Source organism: Macaca fascicularis, chromosome 9 (assembly GCF_037993035.2).
Source record: "Macaca fascicularis isolate 582-1 chromosome 9, T2T-MFA8v1.1".
Lineage (NCBI taxonomy): Eukaryota > Metazoa > Chordata > Mammalia > Primates > Cercopithecidae > Macaca > Macaca fascicularis.
The window spans coordinates 21,682,888-21,704,483 of NC_088383.1; the positions used below are offsets into that span (position 1 = coordinate 21,682,888).

General features: G+C 35.9%; 1 protein-coding gene across 11 annotated transcripts in view; it reads right to left on the minus strand.

The window, feature by feature from the left end:
• The window catches only part of NEBL (nebulette), a 377,590-nt gene that overhangs the window by 69,201 nt on the left and 286,793 nt on the right, over positions 1–21,596 (minus strand). For 6 of the 11 annotated variants that reach the window (XM_065520396.2, XM_065520393.2, XM_065520394.2 and 3 more), the window contains 5 exons: positions 17,210–17,311; positions 16,138–16,239; positions 6,829–6,942; positions 5,367–5,471; positions 985–1,089 (listed from right to left, as the gene is read on the minus strand). The exons of 2 other annotated variants lie outside the window; for them this stretch is intronic. In XM_065520396.2, the coding sequence (XP_065376468.1) occupies positions 985–1,089; positions 5,367–5,471; positions 6,829–6,942; positions 16,138–16,239; positions 17,210–17,311 (528 nt within the window). The remainder of the gene's footprint in view (positions 1–984; positions 1,090–5,366; positions 5,472–6,828; positions 6,943–16,137; positions 16,240–17,209; positions 17,312–21,596) is intronic. 3 more of the 11 variants (XM_074001157.1, XM_015455628.4, XM_015455630.4) reach the window with 2 other exon arrangements.

Genomic DNA, 21,596 nt, shown 5'->3' on the forward strand with positions numbered 1-21,596 from the left:
ATCATGAGGTCAGGAGTTCAAGACCAGCCTGGCCAACATAGTGAAACCCCGTCATTATTAAAAGTCCAAAAAAAAAAAATTGCTGGGGATGGTGGCGGGCACCTGTAATCTCTGCTACTCAGGAGGCTGAGGCAGGAGAATCGCTTAAACCCGGGAGGCAGAGGTTGCAGTGAACCGAGATTGCACCATTGCACTCCAGCCAGGGTGACAGTGCGAGACTCCATCTCAAACAAAAATTTTGTGAAATAAATGAAATGAAATAAGAAATTTTTAGAAATGATGTGTATTTCTAAACTTAAAGGGGAACTGTTTTGTTTATTTTTAAAACCAATGAAGGTGAGTATGAAATTTTTATGGACTTTACATTCCACAGAATAGATTTAAAAGACTGATATAAAATTTTATCTTAACAGATGCTGGAACTGACATCTTTTACAACTATTTAAGCTCAGAATTTTTAAAAAATAGCGACTTTAAAGTATGCTAGAGAGACGACTTTTTTTAAGTTTATTCAGGGAGTACCTAGAATTTCATATTGGAAAAAAATATTAATCAAGAATACATTAGTAAGACTGTATTCCCTTTTTAATAACACTTATAATTGAAATAAGAAATTATAATAAACCTTGCACCTGGAAAATTAATGTTACTGCTCAAAATGACAAATCAAGACACTAGAAAAATTTAAATCATCATGTGGTTTGACCATAGTTTAATTAATTCCTATCTTGTAACTTTTTAATTATGTGAAGTAACAGTTATTTTACAAAATGCCTTTAGATTGAAATATGGTTCAAGCTCCCCTGACCCCAATACATACATAGCAAATAGTGTTTGAGATTTTCAAAAGTAATGTTAACATTCTCAGGATTTATTCTTTTCTGCAACTGTACATTCTCAGTTAAGATGCATGGCAGTGAGTGGCAGGCCTCAGGATGGTTACGGCTTCCTGGCAGGGAGGGTAGGTGCCCAGCAAGTACGTACCTGACTTTGGAGGATGGCATTGCCTTTATGGTGCAGATGTTCCATAGCATCCGCATCAAAATGATACATTCCTTTGTTTTCCTCAAAGATCTTTTTATATTCTCGCTAAAATACAGAATGTGAAAATAAATTTAGAATCAGAGACTGATTAGAGCCATCAATACTTAGAAATGCAAACTGCACAATACAAGACACCGAGAGCTGCAAAGCTGTTGCCAAGTCCCCGTCTGCAGTTAGCTGGCAGGTAGGAGGTTTCTGACAGTGAGAGACACAGACAATGCAAGACAGACCCACTCTAGGTCAGCATATGAAACACATAAGAGAGGCAGAGGACAATTAGCCGCAAACATAATGTAAAGGATATTCACAACACCAGGGAGTGGCAACGAAAAGCTAGCGCTGGGACTCGTGGAAATAGGTAAAGTGGAGCAAAATAAAGACCATTTGTCTTGCTCTTATCTTATGACAGGAATATGTTTAACACTGTTCAAAAGGAGAGAAGGAAAGAAAAACAAAAAGAATAAAGGAAAAGAAACCCAGAGGCAAGGAATAAAAAAGTCCTATACAAAAAGACTCCACCATGAAGAAGATTGAGGATCACAAGGAAAATGTAAGAGAAATAATTCAACTATTTTTCCTAAAAGAAAAGGGTAAAAGGTGCCCGGAAGAGAAATTGAGAAATCTGGGAACAGTCAGTTGAGTTTTGAAGCTGAAAAAATTGGATGAAGGCTACTATTTAGACGTACAGAAAACAAGTTGAATTTGGAAGAGACTGAATTGAACAGGGATGCCAAGTCTGGCCACTGAAAGATGCTAAATGTAACAGGCAGCAATATGACAAAAATTGTTTCAATAGCAATCTAAGTGTCCATCAATAGATGAATGAATAAAGAAAATGTGGTACATATACACAATGGAATACTATTCAGCCACAAAAATGAATGAGATCCTGCCATTTGCAACAACATGGATGGAACTAGAGGTCATTATGTTAAGTGAAATAAGCCAGGCACAGAACAACAAATTTCACATGTTCCCTCACTCATATGTGGGAGCTAAAATAGTGAGACTCCAGCTCTACAAAAAAATAAAGAAATTAGCTGGGCATGATGGCATGCACCTATAGCCCCAGCTATTTGGGAGGCTGAACTTATGAAGACAGAGTAGAATGATGGTTACCAGCAGCTGGGAAGAGTAGAGACCATCTCCTCAAGTGGAGAAGGTTAAGGGGTGCAAAAATACAGTTAGAGAGAATGAGTTGAAGATCTAGTATTCAATACCACAATAGGGTGACCATAGTTAACAATGATTTATTGTACATTTTAAAATAACTAAGAGTGGAATTGAAATGTTCCTAACAGAAAGAAATGACAAATGCTTGAACTGATGGATACCTCAGTTATCCTGATTTGATCAATACACACTGCATGCCTGTATCAAAACATTACATTTACCCCATAAATATATACGACCATTATGTATCAATAACAATTATAAATTAGAAAATTTTAAAAATAATTATTTCATGATTTCTATCATTGGAGATTGGACACTTAGTTATTTTGCCTTATTTGGAAAAGACCTTTAGAAGTAAATGGTAGCTCTTAAAGACTCAAGGCTACAGAGACTTAAGAAGCTAAAAATAGTTGCTTATTAGGCAATGGGGTGCCAGTAAAAATGACAATAGAGTGGAGGGATACAGAAACAGTATTTGAAAGGGAGCAGGAAAGAGCTGGCCATAAGGAAATTTGCATTTCGATCTTAGGGGATGCTCCAGGGATTTCAGAGTGAAAGAGGAAGAAAGCCCAGTGCTAGGAATGGAACAGATGCCCAACTGTCCTGCCACAAGAGAGCTGCCCTTTCATGTGAGACAAAGCAATAATCCCCAGAGGGAGCCTGGCCTCAAGTGCTTCCAGTCAATTAGGGAGCTGCAATATATGTTCCCCCAAACCTAACCAGAATAAAATCAGGGAGGAAAGCACCCCCAGGAAGGTCATGAAAATGTTCATATAGTACTTTTTTTTTTTTTTTGGACAGGGTCTTGCTCTGTCACCCAGGCTGGAGTGCAGTGCAGTGGAGGGATCATGGCTCACTGCAGCCTTGACCTCTGGGCTAAAGCAATCTTCTCATCTTAGCCTCCTGAGTAGCTGGAGCTATAGGTGCATATCACCATGCCCAGCTAATTTCTTTATTTTTTTTTTTGTGGAGCTAGGGTCCCACTATGTTGCCCACACTGGTCTCAAACTCCTGGCCTCAAGCCATCCTCCTGCCTTGGCCTCCCAAAATGCTGGGATTACAAACAGGAGCTACTGCACCCAGCCCACAGAATACATCTTGATTGAAGGAAACAAGTTATAAATTTTGGCTCCTCTAATTTTTTTTTTAAAAGCCTTTTTTTGGGATAGGCATGGTGGCTCCCACCCTTGGCTCCCAGGTCAAGAGATCGAGACCATCCTTGGCCAACATGATCAAACCCCATCTCTACTAAAAATACAAAATTAGTGGGACGTGGTGGTGTGCATCTGTAGTCCCAGATACTCAGGAGGCTGAGGCAGGAGAATCGCTTGAACCTGGGAGGTGGAGATTGCAGTGAGCCAAGATCACGCCATTACGCTCCAGCCTGAGACACAGTGAGACTCCATCTTAAAAAAAAAACTGTTTTTTTTTTTAACCAGTTAAAATCTGGAAAGAAAGATAATAATACAGACATTATAATCTGATTAGAAATTATCTTGTAATACGTGTTTATAAAATAATCATGAATGTAACAAACTACAACATAGTCCATTACTGAGTTAAAATCCACAACAGATATATATTAATGTCTAAAATAATTAATATATACTGAAAAATTCAGTAAATATTGTTCCCAACACAATTATCCATTTTAGTTACAAAGAATTTCAGAAACTCCTATTTAAGAAAACAAAAACAAAAAAATACCAAGGAAAACTTATTTGAATTAAGATCTGCAAAAGAACTTCGAATGTGTGTCTTTCATTATATAACAGTCTCTGTTGCCTCCTAGTGGGAGATACACAGAGTTACACAAAATACACATTTCTTAATTTATGTAAAGTTATAAAAGAAACTGAACACTACGAGAGGTCCATTTTCCAGGGGAAAATGTTCCCAAAATTTTAATTAGAATGATTTTACACACTAATTAAGGCACTCATATCACTCTATAGAGTTTAGGTTAAAATAAAAGTAATTCTGATATTGCTAAAGACATCTAGGGGTCTTTAAAACAACAGCTACTATGACAAATGGATAATTTTGGCAGAATTACTGAGCAATCTTATTCAATCTTTTAATTTATAAATCAACAAAATTCCAATTTTTTACATGAAAATGTTAATATAGGCTATTCTTTGTTTCTTCACAAATACTAGATAAAGGAGGCCATTCTAATATACAATAAAGTTGAGCAAATGTCAACTTTATACAATGTATACAACTTTGTAAGTAGGCACTTCAAAAGGAACACATTTTTTAAGTCTTAAACTTTCTCTCCCATGAAGTAGTCATTCAATCACAGTTTGTCTATGGGGAAAAAGAAATCTGTCCTCTAGGCAAAAACACCACCTAAATGAAGATCTAAACTTTATAAATGATATATGAAATAAGTAACATATGACTTTGTTGTGTTTTCTCTGTTAAAGAGATGATAGAAACAATTTACATTAGACTGTACAAAATGGACCCACGTGTGACTTAGGGTTGTCAGTTACGAGAGTTAGCGAAGTCAGGGTCCTGATGTACTATGGGTTGGAACAGCATCCAGGGTAGTGAGAGTTCCACGGGGCTGACTACATGGGCAGTGCACCCAGATATTTTCATCAGGACATGAAGAACTCACCCTTTTCTCCTGGTTGCCTTGACCGAGAACACTGAAACCATGACAAGACTAAAAGCAATGTGTCAATGCAGTATAAATGTTGTTAGGAATTATTTTCAGAGAAAATACAGTTTAGACTAAGACAATTTTTCATGCTACTGAAGGCATACTAAATACAAGACACTCTGGTCTGGCCTGCATAAAATAAAATAGCCCTGACTTGAGAACCTGAACTTCCAAGTGGCTTTAATCTAACACAGATGAAGTAAGGGAAAGAAGAATGACAGAAAGGCCATTGTGCAGACACTTTGAAGTATAGCTGTATGCAGCAGATACTGGAGAGCACCAAGAACCTCCTTTGCAAAGTGACAGCTCTGGTGGGATTTCTGCAAGCAAAGGAGTATTTTTCAATGAGTTAGTTATCGAGGGAGGAGTGAGGCACAGGCCTTCTAAGGAAGCAGGTGAGCACACGAACGCTGCAGACGTATTGGCTTCTTGGAGCCACAAGGCAACTACGGTTGCCATTAGATGAACCACTTACGCCGCTGAGCATTTTGCTGGCTTTCAAAACATGGTCTAAAAACAACAAATTTGGGAGATCTGAAACTGGATCATGCATATTTTGAATGTCTTTCTTGTACTTCACCTATGAAAATAACATGGAACAAAATACCATCTAGGAGAAGAAAATATTATGCTTTTGCATTATTGCATTTTTCATACATCATAAAGTAGTACTATTTAGTGGTAAATTGACAGGCGAATTTACAAGGAGCCACTAGATGGTGCTGATTTACTACGGAATGAATTTTAAAAAGTTATTTCTATATGGGCTTGAAAATACTTGGATAATTCCTTTTGTTGTTAACATATTCATGTTAACAGAATAAAGTAATTTTCACAGTAACTCTGCTTTCAAAAAATAAAGAGAATAGCCACTTTATTTTTTAGAAATTACTACAGCATTTCAATTACGCTTTGTGGAGATTTTAAGATTTTGATGTCTTCCATCCTATCACCACAGACTTTTTTAAAGCAACTTTTTGAAAATATAATACTATTAATAACAAAATATTGATAGCAAAGACATCACAGACTTACTATGTGCCACTTTTCTAAAACCCTTTATATGTATTAAGTATTGAATCTCCACAATAACCTCTTTATTAAGTAGGTATTTTAAGTAGTCCCATTTTATAGGTAAGAAAACTGAGGCACAGAAAGACAAACACATAGTAATAGGTGATGAAACAGGATTTAAATCCAACCAATCTGACTCGAAACCTTTAGCTTTCAGCACTATGTTCTAGGTTCCTTTAAGTATATTTCATCTCTATTTCTAACAAAGCAACAGATCAATAATGCACAATTTTTATACTTGAAAAGGAAATCTAAATATTTTCACCTATAGCAATCAATTTTTTGATGTTGCTATTTCTATACTCTAATTTTAACAAGAATTTAAAACATCATTTCTTGTAAAATTAATTTTCATTATTTTTAAAAACATGGAATGAGAACAATTCATATAAGGAAGTATTTCACAGCATTTACATAAGGGATAAAAAATAAATTGTAAGTCATTAAAGTAAAATTTCTAAAAATTTCTTTATATGATAAATTACCATGTACCAGGCAGTACTTTACAATAAACTCAATTTCATAGCCATAATTACATGAGGTAACTACTGTCCTAACCACTAATTTGTGGTAATACAGACCACTTCTCTGCAAAATCTATTTCTACTCTTGAACAGATATAACAACTTCATTTGCAATACTATTCCTACTTATTAACTAATTAGTAATCAGTAACCATTAAAAATTAATTACAATAACATATTTTTCTCAGAAAAAGCTTTAGAAAAATATGCTTCAGTTCAACTACAAATTACTTGGAAGCTACATTATTTTGATTAAGTATCAGTAATTACAACACAGTCTATTCTAAAAAAAAAGAATCAAAAGATATTGAAAATAATTTTCTATGAATTACAACTTACATTGCTTGCCAATGTAGCAGCAAGCTGACTCTGCCTAAAAGAAGCACTTTCAAGAGGACTGTAATGATGTTTCTTATCCTTCATTTCATTATCAAATTTTTCTTTGTATTTAATCTGTCATAAAAGAAAAGATAAACAGTACACGTGCCTTTACATTTAAAAGTAACACATTTGATTTTCACATAGATAAAATAAAAGCTACCTTTAAAATGAATGGTTGCAAAGTTTACATTCCTGGTATCCATCTCCCTCTATAAAGCTTAATGGCATAAAGTGTTTTTTTGTTTTTTTGTTTTTTAATTAAAAAAGCTCTACTTCTACATTGATCACAAATGCAATGGCATGAACTCAAATCCTACTAATGAGAATTAAGCACTAAAATACCAAGATTTTTAAATGTCAGTTTTCATTTCTGCATTTCTATAATGCATGATCAGTTAGAAACCTAGACCACAAATGTCTTAATGTCTACCACATTTAGAAAATAGATTCTAGGCCCCAGAATTTAAATATAAATTTTCCTAAGGGAATTATTCCAGATAAAGAGCATGATGTGTACCACAGTTTTTCTCATCATTTCCTATACTTCATTTGCTCAAAAATTTAGTCTTAGGAACTACATTTTCTGAAATGTCCTGGGTCAATTTAATGTCAATTTAAAACTTTCTCTGCTTTAACTCCACAATTTATTCACCAGGAAAACCATCTCCAATACTCACTCTAAATTATTTTTCTCCTTTTAAAGGACTCTCAAAACAACCAAAAAGGGATTATCAACTTATTTGGTAGAACTATATTTTTCTCCATGTATAGAGAAATATGAGCATTCATGTCATAACTAATTAGAATATAAACACAAGTTCACTACAAAAAAAAAAAAAAAAAAAAAATCCTAGCTACTCACATGTCACACCCCCTTTAACTTACTTTAGCCAGGAAAGGGTGAACTGATTTCACAGGTCAAAGTAAGCTGTTTTGTTCTCTCATAATATTTTTCTGATGTTATAATTATTACAATGTTTTGTTTTCTAACAACATTCTGATAATACACTCTTATGCATACATCTAAAGGCTCTGCCTTGCAGAAGGCTTTATTAAAAAGCAATTTGGGATGGCTCTCATGGTGTATTTTAGACATGCATAGGGTGATGGTCTCCTTCAGGGACACATGTCCGGAACCTACCTATGAGAGAGAGCTAGAGAAAATCTTGATGGGAATACAGCATTTGGTAAATATTTTGAGATGGTTTACAGGAAATATTTTCTGTTCTGGTTCCATTTGATAATAACAACTTTCTGATACTCTCAATACCGTACAAATTGATTTTAAGTAACTGGCAAGACCTCTTTAAAACAAGAAAAATGGACTTTTTTATTATTTTGTGTCTTGAAATCAAGAACAAAATTACAAATGAAAGAAATTTAGATTTCCTTCAGCACTTTATACAGTAGCTGGCACAAAAGCAATGATTCACCCTGCCTGGTCCTCCCGTAAATACAAAGTCTTATTTTATTTATTTATTACTTTTTTTTGAGATGGAGTCTCGCTCTGTCGCCCAGGCTGGAGTGCAGTGGTGCAATCTTGGCTCACTGCAAGCTCCGCCTCCCGGGTTCACGCCATTCTCCTGCCTCAGCCTCCCAAGTACCTGGGGCTACAGACACCCGCCACCATGCCCAGCTAATTTTTTATATTTTTAGCAGATAGGGTTTCACCATGTTAGCCAGGATGGTCTCGATCTCCCAACCTCATGATTTGTCCGCCTCAGCCTCCCAAAGTGCTGGGATTACAGGCATGAGTCACTGCCCCTGGCCATAGTCTTATTCTTTTTGCCCTCTTCACCCTTCTGCTATACTTTTACCATATTTTAGTCACTGGTCCTGTCTCTCCTAAGTTTCTAGTGCCTAAAGGATATTCACTCAACAAAGATGGTGGACTCTTCAACAGCTTTCCACTGGAATGACACTTCTGACTCAGCCATATTCATTAACACTGTATTAGCTAAATGGCAAAAGTAGGTTATATGATCTTTGCACACAGAGAGTCCATCATACTGTTTCTGCAAACTCTGAGGTTTCCAGCATAGTACCACTAGAGTACTTGAAAATGAAACTGATGAATTCTTTTCTTGTTATTAAACCTTGCATATGCTCTTCCAAGTAAACGTACGGAAACCCCTTCCTCAACTTATGATGGGGTTGCATCTCAATAAATCCACCATAAGTTTAAAATATTGTAAGTTAAAAATGCACCAAATACACCTAACCTTCCAAACATCACAGCTTAACCTGGCTTACCTTAAACATGCCCAGAATAATGACCTTAGCCTACAGCGAGGCAAAATCATCTAATAACAAGCCTGTTTTATGCATGTTGAACATCTCATATAATTTATTGGATATTGTAAGGAAAGTGAAAAGCAGAATCGTTATATGGGTACTTGAAGTATGGTTTCTACTAAATGTGTAGCACTTCCATGCCATGGTAAGGTTAAACAGTCTTAAACTGAACCACTAGAAGTCAGGGACCATCTACACATTTCTAAGAAACAATAATCAATCCGTTATTCATATATATTCATATTAAATGTAATAATAAGCCTTGTGTTGTGAAATTTATCTTGTTCGAATATTCACTACAGTGAGTGATTTGATTCAAGATGCCTAAGGAACAAAAACACAAGTTTCCCTCATTAATGAATCACAAAGTAAAATAACTGCATTATATTAAAAAATGCATGGACCACACACCGACACCCAATTGTTTCTAAGTTCGCTCTTTCTGTAAGGAATGCAGGTAAAATGAACTAAGAAGATCACCAAATGGTTGAAGGGAGTCACATCACTCACCTTCTGACTTGTTCACTCACTCACTACACAGACACACTCAACATTCTATTGTATTTTCAACCTAGAGCTCATACGTCTGTGTGTCTACCTTCTCGTGCAGGCTTGCACCTTCTGAGAGATCCAGGAAATGCTTTTCCTTGACTATAACTTGTTATCCAACCATGGAACAAGGCATAACACTTTCGGTTTTGAGATCATTTGAGAAAGGGAGGAACAGGTATTGGAGTGACTTTGCCATGGTTTTAAGACACAATGTTACTCCTTATACCTATTTCAATTATTCTGGAAACAAATGAAGTTACTCCATATGACTGGCTTTATTTACATTATGACTAGTGTGCCTAGTGGTCCTAATATTTATCACTTTTGTTTTTATTATTTTTTTATTTTTAATCTTTGTGGGTACATAGTAGGTGTATTATATTTATGGGGTACATGACATGTTTTGATACAGGCATGCAATGCATAATAATCACATCATGGAAATATCACCTTCTAAAAAAATACTCTATAGGTATATAGGATCCAACTCCTAGACGTTTTTTAAAAAATTATAAGAGACAGCAGGATTTTCAGAGGCTCACACTTGGAGAAAACATGGATACTGTTAAGCTACAATGACAGCATTGTAGCTCCTCATAACTGCACAACTTCTCATATAAAGAAATGAGAAGTTACATCTGCAGATCCTCCTATGAGGGTCCAGATCCTCATAACTGCACCTGGGTATGTGTGAAATGTAACATGCAAACCCAAAACTTTATACTGACATCACCTGTGACTCAGACTCACAAAAAGCCAGCAAAGGCACAAAAAAGCAGACCCTGAATGAAGGTGTTTCACCATAATCACGTAAACATATTTTAGCAAAGAAATAGCTTGATAAGTGTACCTTAATTATCATTGAAAATGAAAAGTAAGCAAATAACACAATACTGCGTATCTATAGACATCAATCCCCAGCAATCTTGGATGAAATTAAACTAAAAGCTGTCAAGGAAGACAGGACAGATTTTTACATAGAACTCATCATAAAATCAATAATATCTTTAAGTCTTAATTTTACACAATATAATATCTCTGCTCTTATTTTCCTTGCAAAATAACATCTTACTGACTTTGCACCAAATGTTAATGATCCAGAGAATACTGGTTTAATCAGACTCTATACATCTATTGGCAGCGTAATCTGTGTTTTCCCATAATAGTGGATCAAAGGCATATGAGCCCTGTCTCCATGGAGCCTGCCTTGTGGGAAGTGAAATGGATTTCTAAAACACACACATACACACATATATCATGCAACTACTACAAATTGTATCAAGAACTGTAAAGAAAGGCAGAGAATAAAGGGGAAGAGAGCAGAATTTAAATTGGCGAGTCAGGAACATGACATTTGAGCTGATAATTGGGTGTGACAAGTTTGGTGGAGGGAGTGCTTGCCAGGACAGGAGAATGGTAGATTGTCCAAACCAATTAATACTCCTTGCAATTTAAGGCCACTGCTTACTACTAAATTTTCATGGTAATTTATAATGCGATTTTTAGGTTTAAAACCCATTCTTGCTGGGCGTGGTGGCTCACACCTGTAATCCCAGCACTTTGGGAGGCCAAGGCTGAGGCAGGCAGATCACGAGGTTGGGAGATCGAGACCATCCTGGCTAACATGGTGAAACCCCGTCTCTACTAAAAATACAAAAAATTAGCTGGGCATGGCGGCGGGCGCCTATAGTCCCAGCTACTCAGGAGGCTGAGGCAGGAGAATGGCGTGAACCCAGGAGGTGGAGCTTGCAGTGACCCGAGATCGTGCCACTGCACTCCAGCCTGGGCGACAGAAACAGACTCTGTCTCAAAAAAAAAAAAAAAAAAAAAAAAAAATTCTTATCAATGTATTAATGCAATTTTAGAACAATCCTAAATACTATAAGTACATAGTTTTTCCTTGAGGTTATAAAACTGAACAAGGAGTCTATTCATCATATAGACAAATTCCAAGTAATAAGATGATCTATGGATATATTAATTAATAAATTACTCTTAGAATTTTTAAAGTCAATGAATTCAACAGTTACTCTACTTATATTTGAGATACATATGCACCAATCCCTTCATCTTGGCACAGGAGATTTTTGCTTTATTTTTTTAACGATTTTTTTTAAATAACCTGGCCATAATTTTATCTATATTGTAAATTTTTAAAGGGACAGTTTACAACTGCGGGAGTAAAGCTATTGTAGAATATAAGAAGGGTTTGGTATGTGTTCCCATTACCTTTCCCGGGTGAAATCCCACAGAGTTCAATTTACAGACGACACGTGAGAATCCCACCCATTCACTCTCTGTTCCCATCCTTTCATCAGACAAGTCTTATCCCCACATACCTTGACCATTGCCTTGTCATTGCCTTCTCTGTTACAATGCTTCTGGTGCTCTGGTGCTCTTTTTCTCCCCGCATTCTATCCACTCTCATCTCCCTGCTTATTAAATCCCTAAATCGTTTGCCTTCTATGTATTTATGTGCCTTTATTATTAGTTGAGGAGCAAACTAAAAGCTTTAATGCTGTCAATGAAAATAAGAAACTAAACTTTCTGCCCACATTTCTGTTATAATTGATATACCTGAAAATACAAATGGAATATACTGAGTTCATCCCAGAATTCCTATTATTTTCCCACCTTTCCCCTTTTCTGATGAGTTTTTATACCACTTAGAAAATCTCACATGACATGAAAAAATAAACGCGAAAGTTATAATGTAACTTAAAAATTACAATCTGCTTAAGCATCTGATCACTCAGTTGCTAAATAATTTAAGATTTAAGAAAAAAAATCTGCTTTCAAGCCCAAGTAAGGATCAAATGGGGGAATTTTTGTGGATTGAATTTGAAATGTGAAAATAAAGCTTAAATGTCAAAACTTTCTTCTAAGGGCTCTCAAATAGGATTGTGGTAGAATGAATTTAAGGCCAGAATCTCACAGTGTTTGTATTCCTGCTCCATTCTGTGCATGAATGCATCTAAAAATGTAGAACAGAAAACTATTTTGAATATCTAAAGTAAAATTATTCCTATGAAATGATGTCATGTTTCTATGGGCCAGGCACCATTTTAAGTGTTTTACTCAAAGTAACTCATTTAACCTTCACAGCAACCCTGAGAAGTAAACATTGTTGCTGTCATGCCCATTTTACAGAAGAGGAAACAAAAACAGAGAAATGAAGCAATTTGTCCCAGGTCACTCTGCTAGCAAGCAACAGAACCAGGAGGGCCCTGCTCCAGGGTACATTTTCTTAACCACTAGACCAAACCATACTGCTTCTCCAGAATTTGCTTTCTCTCCTGTGTAACTGATGGGGAATTTCTGTCCCCAGAAAAGGGTGAAGTTGTAAGAGGCCAGGTAGCTATGCTGGAAATCTAAAGTGATGCCCATATCCCCTGTCTCTTCAACAAGCATTGCTGGGAACATGTAGCGCTTAGAGTCACAGCCTTTTAATGAGAGTGTCACCCAGACATGTCCCCAACCTCTTGCACATCAGTAGCCTCCTGAGTTACAAAGTTGCTTTATAAGTGAAAGTCCCTTGTTAACTGTAAAACAATTACTGTGAGGCACAATTGCATTTGGGCATCTCTCATGTCTGCCTCTCCCAGGGAGCAGTTGTGTCTGCTTCATTTTCATTCCCACAGCCACAGAGTCTATTCAGGTACTGATCACTTTATGTGCAGGTTACCACTGTCACAGCCCAGCTGGCCTGTGGACATTCACCACTTGTGAGCCAGACTTTCCTGACCAATGTCACCACGTTAACCTTCCCTAAGTATTTTCTTCACAATCAATCTTTGCTCAAAACCTTCAGTGATGTCTTCTTTCTTCCCTGAGAGACTACAGTCAACATGGCAAAAAGTAGTTCTGGTGTTTACTTTTTGGAATTGAACCCCGAAATGCTTCCTGTGATTGGGTTCTGAAATCCCTTTTTCTTTTTATCATTATTTGTTCATAGAACACACTATTCTGGAAAGGGGGTGATGGGGAGTTATTATTTAACAGGTATAGAGTTTCACTTTTACAGGATGAAAAGAGTCCTGCAGATGGATGGTGGTGAGGGTAGCACAACATTATAAACGCATTTAATGCCACTGAACTGCACACTTAAAAACGGTTCAGATGGTAAATTTTACGTTATATATGTTTTATCACAATAAAAAAAGGGGAAAAATTATATATATGAACACATTATTCTTATTCTGTTCTCTAAGCAATGGCTTATCGTCAAAATCAATACACATGACACAACATCTAAACTCCTCCCAAATTCCTCTTCATACACGCACAACTATATCCTCTTGCTCAGAGCCTCTGCCATCAGATTTCTGTCCCCTGGCACACTTATTCCCAGCCTGTATTTGGGGCCTTCCCCTTGAGCAGAGTTGACTTCTCCCTTTAAATCCAAATTAGCAAAAATCTACCTCCTACACATGAACTTTCTAAGGACGTGTCTTTCTTCTCCACACTAACAAGACACATTGTGATGGGTGTACATGGGTGTAAAAGACATTTTGCTTTCACTCTGTTGGTATTTCCCTTTCTACTAATAAATTTGGGCATCTTTTCGCCTGTTGATTGACCATTTATGTTTGTTCTTCTGTGAACTGTCTATTCATTTCATTTACCCCTTTTTCTACTGGGCTGTTAATCTTTTTCATTCATAGGAAAAACAAAATTGGACCCAAATCTTAAACTATACACAAAAATAAATTCCTTTTAAAGAACATTTATATTTTATAGGTATTGCATATTATAGACATTTTATATTTAAAATATTAAAATGTTCTCATCAAATGCATTACAAGTACTTTTCCAAATATTTGAAGACCACTTCTCTTTTTTTGTATTTTAAAAAACTATTCTCAGATACATCCTTCTCTGTATAAACTCTGAATTATTTAATTCATTCAAGTTTTTCATTTCATTAAAATTTTTTAAACCCTTTTTTTTGAATTCCAGTTGGAATTGCACGGAGCTTTTAATGTTAAATTTGAAAGAATTAACATTTTTGGATATTTAGTATCAAGGCTCTTTCACCAACAGAATAGTATGTCTTTTCATTTGTTTGGGACTTATTTTAGGCTCTTCAATCAGATTTCATACCTTTCATCATTTACATCTCTCCACTTTGAAATGTAATTCAAGAAAGATTTCTGCAACTTGAGAAATGAGTATTTTCGAAATCAAAAATAGTATAAATGTGCAAAAATTCCTGTTTGTTAACATTATTGTTGACTCTATAAATGTTACCTTTTTCATTAAGAGAGTTTTTCATTTTTATATAGTTAATGTGCCTACCTATTATAGCTTCTGGATTTCTGGTCTTGTTTAAGAAACTCTGTTATCCTTATGTGGTACACAGAGTCTCCTGGATTTTCTTTGAAGATTCTTAAATTATTTTATTGTTTGCATTCACATTTTTAATCCACTTGGAATTCATTTTTGTATATGGTTTAAGATTTGGGTCCAATTTTGGTCTTCCCATGAAGGACGGTGTGTTATGTCAGCACCATTTATTAGCTAATCCAACTTCTCCCCACTGACTTGAATCAACACTTTTATCATATATTAAATTCTTATACATATTGGAATCTATTTCAGGACTCCCTATTCTACCCTACTGATTATTTAATCTCTCACTACACCAATCCCATATTGATTTAATTTCAGTAGTTTTCTATTAACTTACAGTAACTCATAACTTAAGTTCCCCTTCACTGGTCTTCATTTTCATACTTTTAAAGGCTATTCACTGGTATTTTCTTTCCACACAAACTTTAAGATCATTTTATCCATTTAAAAAACAAAACAAAACAAAAAAAAAACACTGTTGGATTCTAATAGAAGTTGCCTGACATTTACATAATTCTGAAAGAACTGACATCTTTATCTATTGAGACTTTCAGCCAAAAACATAAAATGCCTTTATACTTTTTCAGACCTTATTTTATGCTCTTTGATAAGACTTCAAAGTTTTCTTAATTTTCATCTCCCCTTTTAAATTTTGTGATTAAACAAAAGCACTTGAAATTGGGAAAATTAATATTCTTATTACTAAGTTTAAAACTGTGTGTGTGTGTGTGTGTGTGTGTGTGTAGATTAAAACATAATTATTTAGTATGACTATTAATGATTTCCGGAAATCCAGGGAAATGTGACAACATGGCTAAAGTCATTGAAAAATGTTCAGATTTATGCCTGGAGAAAAGAAAACTTTGTTTTATGCTTAAAATTAGACTTAATTTATTTTTCCTTTACTGAAATTCATAACGATTGCAAGCCCATGTGAAATGGGCTCAGAAACATTATCTCTGTTTATCCTTGCAATTAAAGATATTATCTAAAATGAAATATTTTCCTGTGCTGCTAGAAACAAAATCTCTGAATAAAGTCATTGTGGAATCATCACTAGAGCCTTACTTGACTAGAAAGTTTAGAAGCTTCCACGGCATGTTCAAAATCTGGTCTTCCAATTACAGCGGGCTCTTTATTCATTATTCCTTGTCCTTTCTTGTATTCTGCCTAAAATGAATAAATAAGACAATGTTAAATATTTCTGCCCTCCAATGATGTCAATATGGAAACACTGACATTAGCCAAAATAAAATATAACAGACCTTCATCCCATTAATATTCCTTACAACATATCAAACACTAAAATGTTGACTGCTAAAGCAGAAATTGATTTTATCCTGTGCTTACATGAACAAACTCAACTTTTTGCAGTAAAATACTAATTTTGAGGCTAAGTGTTCAGTCATCATCATCTTTGTAATTATATATAAATACTATAGCAAAATATTTGGGAAAATTTCTGGGGAATTGAGACCCTGTACTCTCCATATCAGTAGCTTTTATAGTTTCATTTATTCTCAGGAACTGTTCTGACCATACTTGATTGACGTGCATTTGCACATAGTAATGATTGATTTTAGGGGGAATTTAGCCCATGTTATGAAAAATTTTGGTTCAAGTTAAAGCATCATTTTTAACCAGGTTTTTCAATATGTTTAAGTAAAATGGTATTAACTCAAGTGGGCACCTCAGAGAAGATAAGAAACAGTTATGCCACATAGAAAGTGGACAAAGGTAAGTGTTGGTGGAAGAGAATCTACACAATGAACAGCAGCAATATGGAAACGAAGCCAAGCAAGAGTCTTTGGAGCAGGGTTAGGGGAGAGATTATATGGGACCACATGACTGATAACCTTGACTTGCAGGCTGAGACATCTGAATGTCAACTTATACCTAAATAGTACTTCTCTAAAAGAATGATTACACTAGCCATAGCCAATTTGAGTTTGGACTGTTTCTGCATATACCCAAATAATTATCATAATAAAATAGATAATTTGGGGGGGGGAATTGAGATTTATTCATTTATATTGATTAGTTACAATAATTAAATTAACCATCCAATCACTGAAGCTATGCTTTGTCTCCTACAAAAGTAAGAAATCATTTCTGTTCAAGGTTTAGAAAGAGAAGTTACATTGCTTATGATCTTAGAGATCTGGGTTGCCATCTTGATGTCCGGTCGGTCGAGCTCTGCACTGTAGGTGTGAGCGTCCTGCACGTCTTTCCTATAAGAAATCTGATCAGAGACAGTTTTGGTTAAAAAATAAATAAATTAGTAATTTCACATAGCTACTAGTCTTACTGTTCATAACATTATTTATTCTCATCATAATAGCTTAGAGAGCCTACTGACTTAAGTTGGTTTATTTGTGCATCTATTTGTATAGCTATATTAACTCTTTATACTATACCTACGTCTCACTAATTTACCATATTTGGGGCAGTGGCTCACGTCGGTAATCCCAGCACTTTGGGAGGCCTAGGCGGGCAGATCACCTGAGGTCAGCAGTTCCAGACCAGCCTGGCTAACATGGTGAAACCCCATCTCTACTAAAAATACAAAAATTATCTGGGCATGGTGGCGGGCACCTGTAATCTCAACTACACGGGAGGCTGAGGCAGGAGAATTGCTCGAACCTGACAGGCAGAGGTTGCAGTAAGCCGAGACAGCACCACTGCACTCCAAACTGGGCAGCAGAGTGGGACTTTGTCTCAAAAAAACAAAAACAAAAACAAACTTGATCTGAATTTATGCTGCCTAAGAAATAAGACTAAGATCAAGGCACAAAACCAACCTTAAAGGGTTTTTATATCTACCACTTTATGAGCATGTCTTTGTATCTAAGTGTATATTTATATTCATAAGCAGAATATCCTTATCAAGAACTTCAACTTGTCTATCACAAAGTCTCAAGTCCCACTGGGTGCAAGATAAGCCCAAGCACAAGAATATTGCAAATTACTTCCTTGGGGATGGTGGGTGGTGAAGCTCTGTAGCTTTCCAGCATTTGCCCTTTCAACTACACCCTTCTCTCCCTTCAAATGTTCAAAGGCCCATGCCTAGGAGATCTAAGGTACTGATAGCTTTATCACCCAATAAATATCATTGCAATGACTTAAGCCTTCCAAAATAAAAACAATTACATTGAGTAACATTCTCCTTCTGAATGCATGTTAGATACAAGCCAAAGTATGGTAAGTAAAGATTTAAAGAGAAAAATACAGAAATTTTGACAAATGTACTTTAGATCACATTCATCATTTAGATTAACTTGACTGACAAATGGAAAGAGAGACAAGAATTGAACTGGCATAATGTACGATGGCGAATGTTTCACTGGTCAGCTCACTTCTTTATTTCTTGCGATTTGTCTTGAGCTGAAGCAATGTTTGCCAGATGTGGTTCTACTTGGCAATATCCCCAGGGACCAGCTGGCAATTAAAATATATTCTATTAAAGTCATAATGCAAAGTGTACAGTCATGGACATCCTTAAAACCCATCTTCATTTTTTCAGAGCATAGAAAGATGGAAGAAATGTATCACCAGACATCTGTACAAAATGCACAATTAATTACATTGTGTACAAATATTTCTAATGTCACCTGCAACCTTTCTGGAATAGCTTCATTTAGGGGTACTTATTAAAGATTTAGATTCTTGAGGTCCAGCCACAGTCCTCTGTAACAGAATTTTGATAGATGGTGCCCAAAAATCTAATTTTAATGAATTCCCTAGTTGACTGCTGTAAACCAGTGTTCTGGGTAATATTAATATATCTTGTTAGTTTCCTTTCAATCTAGCAGAATTAAAAATTTCACCCTTTCTTACTCCTTTTAAAAATAAGATCAAGTGTAAGAAGTGACAATGCATTAATACATCAACAGGCTCCCTGTGCATTATGTTACTTTATTTCAATGAAACATTTATATACACTTCTATTTACTCTTTTATGAGCTTACATTTGCTTCACCATCAAGACTATTTTTTAAACTACATTTATAATCATGAATCTGTCTGACAAGTGAACACAGCTGAAGCACAATTAGTATAATTTCAGAAGGAACATCTGTTTTCTTCCACATTTATATTTTCAGAGGTTTTACGTTAACAAGTCATTTCAGGTAGGTTTTATGCATACAGGTAGTAAAAGAAACATAAAAATAAGCCGGAAACTGAGTTATTTTGTTGGGTGGATTTTAAATCTTTAGGGAATGTTTTTAAGCAGGCCAGTTCCATCGGCTTCAAAAAGCAATACGCTCATCCACAAATGATGGTAAATCAATCTCATCCTATGCCAAGTTAAATACAAGCTGTGTAAACAAAAACTGGCTCTCAGGTGAAAACAAACCCAAATTATTACCCAACTACAAGACTAACTGCTTCTAAGTTACTACATTCATATGAAAAACACAGGGGGGAAATGTCTTTTTGTTTAGAAAAGAATGAGGGTAAAACTGGAAACCCTTACTTTTTGAAAAGAACCGCAACCTTTCAGAAATCTAAGCTTTACATGTGTTACCTAATTATATGCTGTTCAGCCTAATGACTGCGTGAAGAGAGGTGAACAGCACAAAGGCGGCAGGAGCAGGACTCTGAATAGGGCCCCATCATCCATGTAAATTGCAAATTAGAGGCCGGCATATGCGACTCACAACAAATATTAAGATTGACATGAACTGCAAATTCAAACAAGAGGACACCATGGAGCCACACAGAAAAAAGCTTCCACGCCTGATCACTTGTCAGATCTTCCAGGATATCACTCCCTGGGAATATTCCATAGGAAAGGGGGCTTATGTGGGGGGACATTCAAGAGGGTGACACTCCTGATGTCACTATCTCCAAGGGTGTCTGAATATACATGGAATGGCAACATGGCTTCCTGCACAGATGCCTCATTGTCCTACACCTAACCCATTGCTAGTGTCAGAGGCATCTGAACCAGAGCAACTCCATCTTGAGAAGGGAATGGGTAAAATGAGGCTGAAATCTACTGGGCTGCATTCCCAGATGGTTAAGCCATTTTAAGTCACAGGATGACATAGGAGGTTGGCAAAATATACATGTCATAAAGACCTTGCTGACAAAACTGGTTGCAGTAAAGAAGCTGGCTAAAACCCATCAAAACCAAGATGGCAAGGAGAGTGACCTCTGGTCATCCTCACTGCTACACTCCCACCAGCATCATGACAGTTTACAAGTGCCATGGCAACATCAGGCCAGTACCCTATATGGTCTAAAAAGGGGAGGCATGAATAATCCACCCCTTGTTTAGCAGATAATTAAGAAATAACCATAAAAGTGGGCAACCAGCAGCCTTTGGGGCTGTTCTGTCTATGGAGTAGCCATTCTTTTATTCTTTTACTTTCCTAGTAAACTTGCTTTCCCTTTACGGACTCGCCCTGAATTCTTTCTTGTGTGAGATCCAAGAACCCTCTCTTGGGGTCTGGATCAGGACCCATTTCCTGTAACACTAGGTTTGAGGGAAGCTCATCTGACATTTCTCAATATGTACTTGCTCCAATCTACCACCCATCAGAACTCAGGAAGAATAAAAAATGTAACACAGCAGAAGAGAGGCTTGGAGGTCAAAGTGTGTGTATACATATATGTTTTTTTTCTATTCCTTAATAAATTCAAATCCTAAATGCTAACCATATTGGAACAATGGACTGGCCTTCACTCTTCAGTCTTCTCATGACAATGTGGTGCTCTATAAATCTTGTTTTGCATAAGGACAGGGAAAAGAAGAAATCATCAACTCAGTAGACATGTGACCTTGAGGGTCAATAATTGCTTTTACATTATTTTCCTTAATGTCTTGTTCCCTACTGTGTCCTCGGAGCATAGCAGAGAACAAACAAGAAGGAGGAAGAACAGGAGGAGGAAAGGGGAAAGAGGAGGAAAAAGAAAGAAAGATTAAAGAAGAAGAAGGAAGGAAGGAGGAGGGGAGGAAAATAATAATAATAATAATCTCCATTTCAGACTATTATGTACCATATTAAGGACTTAACATTCACTACCTCACTCATACATTTTCTCAATGTATGACTGTTTGAAATTTTTCAAACAATCATATCTGTTAAAGTTTCATTTCCTTACTACTCATCTATTTCATTTATTTTCTTATTTTTATTAGAATAATTTTAGTAAATTCCACAAAGGAAATAACTGTAATTTTAACGAGCATTGCACTGATTCTATAAAATGCCTTAAAGAAAAATGATATTGTAACAAAATGTCGGTCTTTTCCTAGGAGAAAGTGGGATATTCCTCCATTTCTTTAAATATCTTATTATACCTTTCAATGAAGTTTCATCATTTTGTTCTATATGTCTGGCACTGGGCAAAGAAATTATCATATGATTATCATTTTTATACATTGATCTTGTACTCAAGATGATCCACTTTTTCCTTTTAATAGTGTAAACAGTATAGAGTCTTATCTGAAAATAGTGATTCTGGTTTCTTCCATAGGAACACCTAGAATTATTACCTTACATGCTTGATCTCTTCCT